The 13,346-nt window shown below is 42.6% G+C and overlaps 1 protein-coding gene across 1 annotated transcript; it reads right to left on the minus strand.

Moving 5' to 3' along the window:
- Positions 1-2,660: 2,660 nt before the first annotated feature.
- Positions 2,661-7,591, minus strand: PLP1 (proteolipid protein 1). The gene is made up of 7 exons (XM_088028546.1): positions 7,489-7,591; positions 7,210-7,396; positions 6,338-6,494; positions 4,986-5,154; positions 4,449-4,522; positions 3,609-3,674; positions 2,661-2,732 (listed from the first exon to the last, which is right to left on the minus strand). Exons 1-7 carry the CDS (start codon positions 7,589-7,591, stop codon positions 2,661-2,663), a joined length of 828 nt encoding a protein of 275 aa, XP_087884672.1.
- Between the last annotated feature and the right edge of the window lie 5,755 nt (positions 7,592-13,346).

Below are 13,346 nucleotides of genomic sequence, written 5' to 3' on the forward strand. Positions count from 1 at the left end.
CTACCTTAAACCTTTCATCCAGTACTTTTCAGATAAAACTAAGCATTATTCATGTATGAAGCACTGAGGGCTCATTATTGGAATATCCAAACGATTGAAAGAGAACATAGCAATAACTTAATCCTCAATACACCAGGGCTGAGTCACCATTATATTAAAGAAGTAACTGTATTTGAGTCTGAATGAGCAGAACACTCTGAAACCCAACTTCTAAGAGAAAAGAAACCTTAAAACAGGCATGTCCAGGTATATAGGCTTTCGCTGCATATACTTAACTAGAAGTTCTCAGGTATCAAGACCTGAGTTCTAAAAAAACAAAAACAAAAACAAAAATAAACAAACAAACAAACAAAAAACCCACCTATGTTCTAGTCCAAGCTCAGGTATGTGCTTATTGGGTTTCTTTGGGATTTACTTTGACTGTTTCTTAGTGTCCCAAGCTATAAAAATAGAAGTGATTTGTCTATTTTTTATGTCAGAAAATTGTTGTGAGAATGACTTGGGTGACCTAAAAAATAAATAAGCTCCTTGAACAAAGCACAAAAAAGGTCTAATTATTCGAGTTTCTATTGTGGGGTTACACAAAACAATTCACTCAAAGGACACGATGTTTGATTGAGAACATTCTTAATTTTATTTTTCTTTAATTTTATAAAATTCATTTTGTAAGATAAGTTCCTAAAAGTTTATCCTTTATGTGTGTTAAAATTGAAATTCTGTATCAGAAATGAAGGAAACACTTTCAGTTAACTCTCTTTGTGTGTGTATATGTGTGTATGTATGCGTGGGAGGTTTTCAGGGAAGGGTTGGTTATTTGTTATGTTATTAAATCAAAACAAAACACAAGATATGGATTACTTCACTTTCCTTGATCTTGATTGGTTTCTTACAGAACCTTTTCCATCTCCTCCCTCTATGCAGCCTGGAAGCTTATCTTGTATACTGGTCTGAAAACAAATATTAAGTATCTTTTTGCAAACATCTTACTTCTCCTTAAACATTGCTGAAACAACTTTGGGGGAAAAAAAACAAAACAACTCTTTACAACAAAAGAGCCACCTATGGTCATATCCGTAAAATCTCTTTCCATAAAGACCAATCAGCCTTTTCTTTTTTAACCCAAAGTTAACAAACACAGAAAGAGAAGCCTGAAACCTGGGAGTTATTCAGGTTTCCAACTCTTTCCACCTTTCTGTTTCCATGGAAGCTTACCAACTAAATAGCTGATGGCTGGGGCATTCTATTAAGTGATCTATACTAGGAGAGAATAACCTATATGTTAAACCTGACTCTTCAACACATCGAGTTAGCACTGCTAAATCAAATCATCCCCCATTAGCTTAAAAAGAACAATCAAATAGGTTATTCAAATTGAGGTTCAAATTCACCAAATCCGTTTCTGCAAAGAGCAGAATAATTTGGAGAAAATCTAGTAGATGTATGGAACTAGCCAATTGTAAATATTATTTGCAATGTTTAACGTTCAATGTCCATTTGCTAAAGAATCATAATCAAAGAATCATTCTCTAGACCTTTCTGGTACAACCCCAAACAAGTGCTAAACAAACTGGTAAATGTGAAATACACATCATTCTGAAACAAATCAAGATCTTCAAATCATCTTCTATGACTGAATGGATAATACCCCATGAAAAGAGCACCATTGTGAAGATATGAGAGGCCAGAGTATACAACTAATTAACAGAAAAAAGACACGCTATCCAAAGAGTTATCTATCCTGTGTCTACCAGAGGGCTGGCTCAGTTTACACCGTTAGCCACTAACAACTGCTGTTCCTTAGGCCAGTCTTCTGTTTTTGTTTTTTTTTTATGAGCTAGTTTCTCTCTGTTCTCAGCTCCTTGGAAACCACAGGGTTGTCATGGTAGCTGTTATCAAGGAAAAGGGAGTGAGAAGATGCTGACAATACCCTGCTTCTTTTCTCTAATAAGGTGTAAAGCCAGGTGCCCACTTGGTTTACACAGACATTACGCTCCCTTATGCTATAAGTAAGATTGGCTGAGTTAGGGCTTAAATAGTCCATTGCCATCAGGGTCAGTGCTCTCTTTCTATGGGTGAAAGATCCTTGCTTTGACCCCCTTCTCCCAGCTGCAATAGGTAGATTTGGACAAATGCTGTTATTGTTTTGTTGGCATTCTTTTTTTCTTCTATCTTCTGTGGTAAGAGGGAGACAGGAGTGGGTTCTCTGTTTTGTACATCAAGGAGAATATATTTGGCCCCAATAGATGTCAAGGGGACCAGGTACATCCCTTCTCTCTACCTGAGCATCTTTCTTTCCACTTTGTTTCCATCAGTGGAAGTGCCCTTTGAAGAGAAAACACTTCCTGGTCCTCAGGAGATGCTTGAAAATTGAATTAGAGCCTCCATTCCTTTGTGACTTGCAGTTGGGGAGTCACCATCTGAAGAATTTCCCATTTCTAACAGGAACCAGCTGTGAAGCAAAATGACTAAAAGAGGTACATAAGAGGGGAGAGTCCACAGAGAGACATTAATCACCACAAGACTCTCCTTTCTTGTTACACTCGTCAAGTAAGAAGAGGGCCAGTCAGTGGCAAAGGCAAAGAGTTAACATGGGAGACGCAGCACTGTAGGCTGTGTGGTTAGAGCCTTGCTATTAGAGAAAGGGAAATTTCTACAGGAGATCAGAACTTGGTGCCTCGGCCCATGAGTTTAAGGACGGCAAAGTTGTAAGTGGCAGCAATCATGAAGGTGAGCTGTAGGAAGAGAAGAGAAAATATGAGTGAGAGTAGAAAAGGAAGTTCTCCCTCCTCCAAAGCTTTAGTGAATGAGGAAGGGTAGAAATAAAATCAGTTAAATAAAGGAAAAACCCCTGATCTGTAAAAAGCTCCATGTCCCAGGCTCTCACCTTACCTGCCTGACTAGAAGTACTCTCTGAGACATTTCCTTCTAATGGCTCAGGCCCAGAAAATCAACTCGACGAGGGTTTATTCCATACCTATCCTAAGTCCTGGCACTCGGTTTTCCTCAGAAAAGTGAACAGCGCATTGGGCTCTGCCATCATCCCAACCACATGTCCGAGTGACCTGGAGTCACAGGCTGCTTGCTACCAACACACAGCCACGATGAGCAGCACAGCACAGTTCTAATAATGTCAGAAGGTCCTCCCAGGGTTTTCAGAAGAGTAAGTAAATCCCTTGGAGAGTGCCCAAGGTGGATTTGTATTGACAGCATATAGAATTCCAAGCTTTGGAAAATCATGTTCAGTAATGTTTCCTTGTTCTTGTCACTCATCTGACCAGCATGTGTTGAGAATCAATTGCAATTTTGACTGCAAAGCTCTTGGCACTATTACATGCTCTGTAAATGTTAAATATTATCATTTCTGACTATTAATCTCTTACCTTCTCTTTCCCCACACCACTATTCCTGTTCCTGTCTAATTTCTGAAGTCTCTCTACCTTGCCAACCCAAAGTAGAAGTTCACAGTCTACACTTTGTTGTCTCTTCCCAGGCGCTTGCTTCTCTCCAGCATCACAAGGTTAGCAATCTATCTTTTTGCCTTTCAGCATAGCTGTACCCAAGCTATCCCAGGACTATTTATTTGCCAGGATCACATTCAGACAACTCACCAGGGAAACCAGTGTGGCAGCAGCCCCCACAAATGCAGCAATAAAGAGATGGAAGGTCATTTGGAACTGCAAGAAAATGCAAAAGGGAGGAGAGTTTCTTGCAGCTGCAAAAATATGCTCTGCTGTAGATCATGCATGCAGCTTCTTGTGTGTTAATTCTGCATCTATAACTAAACTCACTTCCCTGAGTGTAGGCCTCCTGTTCTTTAATGTACATCACAGCACCTAGCCCCATAGCACTCAGAACACAAAGTATTCATAAAACACTCATAAAATATTTTAATCAACTGGTTCCCTACAGTTGTACCCAGGATCCCCAAATTTAAAGTCATGGTTTAAAGTTTTGAACGTTTAAAGCTACTGCCTTCTTCTTCAGGATTTACTTTTATTCCCCTGCCTCATTTGTAGACGATATCCATTGCCAACACAGTGTTTTCCTCTTTCAAATGTACTTTTTGTATTTACTTCTCATTAGAGATGGAGGGGTTCCAAACTGAAAGTGTTTTTGCAAAACCTATGAGTATGTCTCTATGCAGAAATCATTTTCTTGATAAGGTTTTTATTCTTTTAAATAATTTTTTTTCACTTGGGGGATTTTTCATTAATCTCTATCTTTACCTAAAACTACAAATTTCTCCTTTAAGGAAGGAAGTCTTGGAATGGAAGTCTTTCTATGCAGCTCTAGGGGAAATAGAAGTTTTAGCATCTATGCTCAAAATCCAGCAAAAAAAAACAAACAAAACAAAACAAAAACTATGGCTTTTAAAATTGAAGTCCATGGGTAGAAATTTGTATGGTACAAGCCATTCCATTGTGAAAGAACTCAAATGGCCCACTCACCTCAGCTGTTTTGCAGATGGAAAGAAGGTTGGAACCACACACCTTGCCAGGGAAAGCATTCCATGGGAGAACACCTGGGTAAGACACACAAGTCAACCAGGGTGAGCTTCATGGAGTTGTGGGGCTCCACGGAGATTTTCTTTCAGAGCCCTTCTTACATCTTTAATCATGCTGGCTGAAAAGTTGAATCCCACTAACAATCAGGATCCTCTTTTGTAAAGATTTGCAAAAAAAAAAAAAAATAGAAGGTGGTACTGAACAGTTGTGTAATCTTGTGTTTGTTATTGAAATGTACTGCTTCTCGACCAGGCTAGAGCAGTGTTACCAGCCAAGAAAACTCCTACCACTTCCAAGAGAAGTTCCCTTCCAAGGGAAGAAATCTTTCCAATTTCAGTGGGGAGGGAAAAACAAACTAAGATCCAGGCATCCATAACATTTTTCCCTATAATCACCACCCTTGTCAACCCAAGTAAAGAACCAAATACATAGTGCTTTCATAGGGGGTAAGAGAGCCAAGGCACCAATACCCTAACTCACCATACATTCTGGCATCAGCACAGAGACTGCCTATACTGGCAGAAGTCTTGCTGGGGAAGGCAATAGACTGGCAGGTGGTCCAGGTGTTGAAGTAAATGTACACAGGCACAGCAGAGCAGGCAAACACCAGGAGCCACACAACGGTCAGGGCATAGGTGATGCCCACAAACTAAAACAATTGACATGGGGTGGTTAGAAATCAGCATCGGCCTGCAGACATTGAAGCACAAACTGGGAGATCCTGGAGTGGCATGTGCCAGATAGGAAACCAGATTCCAGGGATCTCCACCAAATGAAATTAGTAAACAGGGCACCTCTGCCAAATGTCGTTGGCAGTATCTACTAGAGAACTGGCCCCAAGTGTGATGGAGGGTGGGTGGAATGGGTGGGGGTTGGAGTGAGGAGGATCCCTGGGTTAGAGAGGCTTCAGGAGATTTTTTGGGCAGATAAGGTGTAAAGAAATCAAAGCAGATCTTGAAAGAAAGTCGTGCCATTTCTCGCCTTAGGCTGAGCTTAGAAAATATTCCTCGTCATAAGACTTTTCATCCCTAGTCATTGAGCAAAGCCAATAGGAGGTTTAAATTTCAGATCCAAAAACCTTTCTAAGCCAACTGCTGGCCACAAAATGTATCACCATAACCTACAGATATTCAACCCCCCAAAAGATCTTACTTAACTCTAGAGACTGAAAACCAATGTGTGCCTCACTAGAAGCACGGATAACCCTCAGCAAAGATGAAGCATTAAATATGTATATCCATGTATTTCCCCTGGGACCTCCAACAGTGTAGAATCCCAGAATATTGGGAATTCCACCTTGGAGTGGAATTATTTAATTTCCATGATCCACCCTCCCTCTCAGATCAGGTACCTGCGTCTCAATCCCATGAGTAGTATTTAGGTTCTTAGGTGGTCAAATCTTATTTTATTGTGGTCCCTGCTAAGAGGAAAGTAAAGGAATACCAACAGATGGCTTAGAAATGGTCCGATTTTATGAAGTATCCACAAAACTCATGCTTTTTTTTTTTTTTTGAGATGAAATTTTCTAGGGAATTTTTGAAAGGTGAGGCTAAGCCAGCTAGGCACCACGTTCTTCCTGACCTTCTCGTTCGGCTGTAGCCATCACTTCCTCACTCAAAAGCAAGGCCCCTAGAGAGGACCCAGCCTTCGGTGGGGATGAGGCCACAGACTCACGCCCAATTATCCCCCACCCCTTGTTATTGCCACAAAATCCTGAGGATGATCACCTTGTCGGGATGTCCTAGCCATTTTCCCAAACAATGACACACCCGCTCCAAAGAATGAGCTTGATGTTGGCCTCTGGAACCCCTCCCCTTCTGGCCCCCTGTTACCGTTGCGCTCAGGCCCTTGCCGCAGATGGTGGTCTTGTAGTCGCCAAAGATCTGCCTGACTGCACCGGTGGTGTAGAAGCCCTCAGCCAGCAGGAGGGCCCCATAAAGGAAGAAGAAAGAGGCAGTTCCATAGATGACATACTGGAAGGCATGGATCCTGCATGAACAGATAAACAAAAGATATCAGGAAAACTTATTAACTGAGGACCCAGTTCCCTTCCTGTGTAAGTAAGGTGGACACTTGAGTGAGCACCTAAACAAGGCTAGGGATTTTTTAGAGGAATCACTAGGTTCCTCCACCCCTTGCTTACCCTGTGACCTGAAGAACTGGGGCTCTATTCTCCTTGGCCTGACACTTCAGAGATGTTTCCTCAGAGGAGAAAGCAGAGAGGAGCTAGACTAGGAGGAAGAGGGATTAAGGAATAGGGGCCTACCGTGCTAGGAACAGGAAAGTCTTAGTACGGAGCCTGAGCAGACTCAAACGGTATGTCAAACCAAGAGCAGCAGCCCCAGTCTGTCCAGTCATTGTGCCTTCCCTGAGTTCTCCATACCTGTCACTGCAGAGGCTCCAACTCAGTCAATGTTAACCTTATGGGCAGAAGTTAGAGCACGTGGGACAAAGCAAGTGCAGTGGGGGGTGAGAAGTGGGCTGGCAGGCAGACAGAACTCCCCTTTCTGAATTTGGCATTTCCCCCTCATTCAGGACCTCAGGTGGGGCAAAGGTGAAATCTGCAAACAGAGGGAAGACTCGGGAATCCTGTCTGGCTCTACATTAAACCCCCTACTAATCACTAAGGAACTAATGAGTTCTATATGTCTCCAGGGAGAGAGGGGAAAAAGAGAGGGGTTTGTGTAGGATAACAGGTACTTACACATTGATGAGATACTCATAGTCCTGGTAGTTTTTGGAGAAATAGGTCTCAATGAGCTTTTCTGTGCCAGTGAGTGCTTCATGTCCACAGCCACAGAACAGTGCCACCCCAAAGAAACATAATCCAGTGGCCACCAGGGAAGCAAAAGGGGCCCCTACGAGACATCTTGCACAGCACTCTAACAAGCCTGAGAGGAAGGAGGGAAAAAGTCAGGGATGTTCCATAAGTAGCTTATGCCACTCATACCTCTCTGCCAGACCAGTCAAGCCCTGCACTCACATGCACAGTTGGAGTAGTCACGCCAGAGTCCAAAAGCACAAGAGTCTCCAACTTTAGGCTTCTGGAATGTGAGATTGACCCAAAAACCTTCACTTTGTTCCATTCTTGAAAATAAGTCCTTAATTTTAATTCCCAGAATGTATGGGTTTTTAAAATAATCTGTCATCAAAGTAGCAAGCTAGGGAGATTATGGGAGCATCCTCTCCTTTCTTATTCTGATTTGTTTGTTTCAGTCATTTATCAACTCTTATGGAGTACTTACTATATGCCCAGCATTGTGCCAGGTGTTATGTGGGTTGTGAAAACATAAAAGACATAGACTTTGCCATATAGGAGTCTTCTGTTTACTGAGGAAGAAGGAGCTAAGTAGACCTAATATTTTCAAATAACAATTCCAGGCAGCCAAGTAAGTGGTTACAGAAGGTAAATGCAACAAAAGTTCCACAATGGATGGGTGCAGGCCAGAGATGTTGGTATTGTCAGACAGGATTTGAGCTTTGGAGAGCATTCCAGGTGGGGGAAACTTTGGAAATTGCATGCTTCTGGATATTCCTGAACATTGGGTGTATTTGTCGCATGGAATGCTTGCTTCTTTTTCATCTAGAATATTATGTGGAAAGCAGTCCAAAGGGAAGGAGGAAACTGGCAGAGAGCAGGAGACAGTAATGGGAGGATGACTATTATTCACAGTAATAAAAATGCAAGCTTAATGATTTTTGAACACTTTGCCCGGCTGATTTGTCCCCCTATATTGCAGCTTGGCCAATGTCTGCACCCTCAGGTTTACACAGGAGTCCTGTCAAAACAGCTACAAAAAGACTCTATACAAAGTCAGCAAAGCATGAAACCTCTTTCTGGCATGACGAAAACACACCAGAGCCTGGAAACAGGTGTCTCAAAGTGCTAAGAGTCCCTGAGATACCGAGACCTGTCACCCTAGGCCCCATGCCAGTGTTGCTGAGAAACAGGAAAGGCACACAAGAAGTCATAGGCTCTAAGAACTGCTGTGCCCCAAGTACTAGTCCCATGCTGTAAGTGCCACATGGAGCAAAACTTAACAAATGTCAAGTAGATGGCAGACTAGATGAGGAAACGGTGGCTCCCTCGGGCCACTTGGCCAGATCCCAAATATATAAAGCATATATGTGTGTGGGGTGTGTGTGTGTGTGTGTGTGTGTGTGTGTGTGTGCGTGCTGATTTTATACATCTATTCATATATCATATAATATATATAGATATGATATATGAAATATTTTATATATATCATATGTATATATGAATTATATACACATATACAGCTGATGTGCTGAGAAGCTGTTTTTGGAAAAATATGTTGGAACTCCTTATAAAAAGAAAGCAAATTGTACTAATTTCTAGGTTTGAATTTTATATCCAAAGCTCACTTGTCTATGCCACAGTAGCAAGGACTAGGGGAGTCCTTTGCCTGACCCTCTTAATACTAGTAGTTTCTTTTTAGCCCTGTGTGATTAAACATCTGTTGATCTGCATGGCTGATGCAATGTGAACAGATTTTGAAGGACCAGATTATCTCTATGATGAGAAAGTTGAGGTAGAAGCATTTGTCTCTGTTCTCAGAGCCACAGAATGAGTGAGTTCTATTATCCATCATCCCCTAAAATAATAAGCCTTCCTTGGTCCTCAAAGATTCTGGTATGTGACACCAAAGATGAGGCTCAGAAGCCCAAGGCAAGCAGACTAAGTAGCTAATATTTGCAGCAGAACTGAATTTTCATCCTTTTCCAAGAACTGAAGAACTACTGTCAGAAAATTTGGCCTCTATGAGAAGCAATCAATTTGTAGCTGTGCTGTAGTGGAGGCAGAGTTTACTTAGTATGAACTTTGCAATAGTGCTTGGTAACAGTGCTTCATCAGAGCTGTGTGTGGTGTGTGTGCATGTGTGTGTGCGTGTGTGTGTGTATACATGCATGTCTGCATGCATGTATATACCAGAAAGAAAAACACAGCAGTTCAAATTGATCATTGTTCTCAGGAAACATTCCAGAAATTGATCTTCCTCTTTCTCAACAGGTTAAGATACTAAATGCATGCTGTAAGTTAAGAAAAAGAGCTTGGAAATAAATAGTGCTGCCATTTTCCTACTGTCTATCCAACTCTTCCCCACCCCCAAACTCTTAGACTCTTCTAGTAAAGGTCTCTGAAGCCTGAGGGTGGGGGGAGGAGAAGGTCAGTGACCTCTCTGTTCCCTCTCTCCCCAGCACAGGGTCAGGGCTTGGACAGAGCCCTCCATAGCTCCCCTGGACAAAGAAGCCTTGTTTTTCCCTGAGATCCCAGGAGCCTCATTGGTATTCTGCAGGGGCCTGCAGGCCTGGGGGTGGGGAGGGGGTCAGACCCAGGGAACAATGGCAGAACTGTTTATTTAGCCCAGAGTAAGGACAGCCATCAACCCTAGCAAGTTACCGTCCTGTGCCACTCACTCACCCCAGCTTTTTCACCCTGGGAAGAGCTAAATGGCTCAGGTGTGATCAGGGATGAAGGAACTTGAACTCTTGCTAGCCAAACAGGGAATTCCACTCTAAGTTTTAGCTGATGCCCCCTCCAGGGTTATAAAGATAAGGAAAAATCCTCTTGGTGTACCTGATCCCTTGATCATCATCCAAATAACCAGAGAGTGTCAGATGTAGTGTCCTTACTGGGTGATAAAGGGCTAAGTCTTGGGAGCAACTCTGGATCATCCACCAAAATGCTTTCTTTTTACATACATTTTTCCTCTATTTTCTTAGACCTCAAATAACTTAGTACCCCTCTTCTGCTGCACTGCCACTCAAAGCAAAGGACAAGAAAGAAATAGGTTTTAACGAGTCTTTAACATGGAGTTGGAAATAAATGGCCCCAGATAAATCACTCTGGAGTTCTATAGTTCAATGATATCAACATACACATTACATGTCCATCTCGTCACAGATGAAATCTTGTTCTGGGGACATCTAAGTTCAGCAGAAGTGAAGAATCTCAGTCAGTCTGACCAAGCAAAAAATCAACTTTTAGATTTCAATTGGAAAAAACTCAGAACATGCAAAAAAAAAATGTGTCTTCATCAAAGTAGTTGACAATCAAAACATTCTGAGAAAGGTCCATGGTGTTCACTTTGATTTTTCACAGCCCAAGAAATGTCTTTGGGAATGTGTGAACAATAGCCTAAAGCCACAAGCTCTACATTTCAGCACCCTTCATGGTTAAAAGGGTACTGGTTTGATTCAGGAAGGCTGTGAGGGATTCTGGAGCCCTTTGGCTCTCTTAAGAGTCATGTTCATGTTTCCAGGCTAAGTACAGATTGTCACATGGTAGAGTTGGCATAAAAGAACTACAATAATAATAATATTACCCAGTGCAACTCAATTGGATTAAACTGCCTGACTTTGATGAGAGGTCATAGAGAAAAATAATGACCCTTCCCAGTGTTTTCCTTTCATTTCTTTTGATGTGGATTCAGTACAATTATTAAGCATATTTGAAGTACGCTGGGCACTATAAGAAACAAAAGGGAATTATAAAGCCCAGGCCCTTTCTTCAATGACCTTTCAGTCTTGCTAGGGAGAACAAACTTGTGTCTGTGAATCAAAGACCAAAGCTACCTATAACTTAGTGTTAAAATGTATATGACCAAGTCCTGTGAGCAAAATGTAAGCAAAGGTGTTGGTTAGATTTATCCGCAAACTTCCAAAATGAGTCTAATCAATCTGTGCTAGAACTTCAAGCCCTTCTGACCAATAGTTTTCACGAATCTGACAAAGATTCCCAAAGGACCCATTGTTAATCTTATCCAGATCCATGTCCATCCAAGGGACTGTGTTGATCCTGATGCTGTCTCTTTAAGCAGGAGCCAAGAGCTCCCAAACCCTCCCTCCTTTCCCATGCCCTGGGCAGGCCTCAAGGACCAGCTCCATGATGGAAATTCAGTGTGAATCTGGGAACTCATCAAAGGGAGGAGAGGAAGGGCTTTCAGTGAAAGAGATGGTAGAAAGAGACCAATTGTGCCTTGCACAATTCCTAGCCTGTCCCTTGAATCCAGCTGACAAAGGGAGAGATAGAAGAACCCTATACAATAGAGTTAAACAACAGGCAAACTCATTGAGTGAAAAACTGGCCCCATCTCCCTAAGTCTCTAATCTGCTCTACAGTCGTACCCTCCTCCTAGAACCCACCCCTTAACCTCACTCCATGAACAGAGGCCTCCTTGATTGGGGCCTATAGCAGTTGACAGGGCCAAGATGCTAAAGCAACCGTGACTGGTACTGGGGATGGAAGGAAATCAGTGGGTGGGTTCTAGGAGTAAAACAACAATCATCAGGAGGTGCCAGAGACAAAGACTTTTGCTTCTGGCCTTATCCTGGTCAGACAAAGCCCTGACTATAATCTTGTCTTCCCTACATGAACTCAGCACTTATACTGCATTCAAGTGGTGGAAAGGAGCCCTGCAACCACCGGGACATGGGAATCTAAGCCTGATGGATGGTCAAGTCATATGGATAAAGTTAAATAAAAAGGAAACTCAGCCTCTTGTTTGGACAGATATTATTATTACTATAGCAACAACATTTGGGCCAATTTGTTTCCTATACTCCCTACTCCTCCCCAAACACACACACACACACACACACACACGCGCGCGCGCGCGCGCCAATATATGCCCAAACATTGGGAGGTTGGAATAGAAGCTTGATTATTAAACTCTATTCCTGACACATTGTCTTCATCTTGCCCACTTATGCAGAGGTAAAAGAGAAGAACCTGATAATAAGCTAAGAGACGTTTTCTATACCTTATTCCTTAGGTCAGTCTCTCACCGTTTCCTCCTCTCTCCTTGGTTGCAGTGTGAAGCTGATCTGGGGAGCCTTGTTCTCTTCCTTGGGATGTCACTGATTCTTTTCCAGAGCCCTGCCTAGCAAAGAGCTCAGAGGCAAGTACAGAGCAGTAAGATCACCTTTACAACCATTTTTAAATAGCCAAGGAGGAAGTAATCAATCAGTAATCATAGGGTTTTTGAGGTAAGTTTGGAACTGGGTAGGCCCTAACAGTGGGAAAGAAAGGGAAACCTGCTCTGTTTGCCTTCCAGGCTGATGTGACCTTACCTGATCATGTCACTGTCCTGACTCGATCTTCTCTGGATCTGAAGTTCTGTAGGCAAAGAGGGCATTTCTACATTGCTTTCTTTCAAGACCAAGAACTATATCCTGGGGATGGTTTTCAGGGCTTCAAGATAATACACAAAAAGGCAATGAGGGAAAAAGATGCCACTGGCTGAGTGCCAGTGCCTTGATGGGTTTAAACACTCTATGTCCCCTCCCACCCATCTCCCAGGGGTTCTTAGGCCTTACTACTACTCATATAGCTTTGAGAGGATAGTTCCAGTTGTCAGGCTCTTTACTAAACTTCCAGCTTTCATAGCGCAGAGCCAGGGCAAAATCTCCTCCAAGCAGAGCAAGTCTTTCAGTTTGCCTGGCTCTTCAAGAGCTCCTCTGGCTCTGCAGGGCCAAGGTGAGGAATGGGGTGGGGAAGGCTGTCGTGATCTTTTTAGTCACTGTCTCTAGGAAGAGTAAATGAGTATGCTGGTTTGGATCTGGTTTCTTTTTAGCTCTTGGCATTCTTGTGGCATTCTTGCCATCCTGGTGGGATGCAGTTAGTCTTCAGGAATTTTGTAAAACTGGACCCCTGCTTTGTATCCATACTTCTTTCTTGCCTAGGCTACCCTCACTTAGACTGCACCAGCCAACACTACCCTCCTCGGCAAACAGCCACCTTTGGAGGGAAGCATCACAGTGTGGTTACCAGGGTAACAGCCACTGTTCTCAGACAACAGGCTTGCAGGAGCCAACGTT

This window comes from Eumetopias jubatus, unplaced genomic scaffold (assembly GCF_037043125.1).
Source record: "Eumetopias jubatus isolate StellerSeaLion01/CBP00866 unplaced genomic scaffold, mEumJub1_p1.0 scaffold_11, whole genome shotgun sequence".
In the NCBI taxonomy this organism is placed as follows: Eukaryota; Metazoa; Chordata; class Mammalia; order Carnivora; family Otariidae; genus Eumetopias; species Eumetopias jubatus.

What these genes read in the sequence shown, in the direction of transcription:
- PLP1 (XM_088028546.1), bottom strand. Translation starts at nt 7,591, where the DNA reads ATGGAACAAAGTGAAGGTTTTTGGGTCAATCTCACATTCCAGAAGCCT. An exon ending in GCAAGGGCCTGAGCGCAACG is followed by an intron (nt 5,155 to 6,337) that starts GTAACAGGGGGC and finishes CAATTGTTTTAG; the next exon opens with TTTGTGGGCATCACCTATGC. An exon ending in TGCTGATGCCAGAATGTATG is followed by an intron (nt 4,523 to 4,985) that starts GTGAGTTAGGGT and finishes TGTCTTACCCAG; the next exon opens with GTGTTCTCCCATGGAATGCT.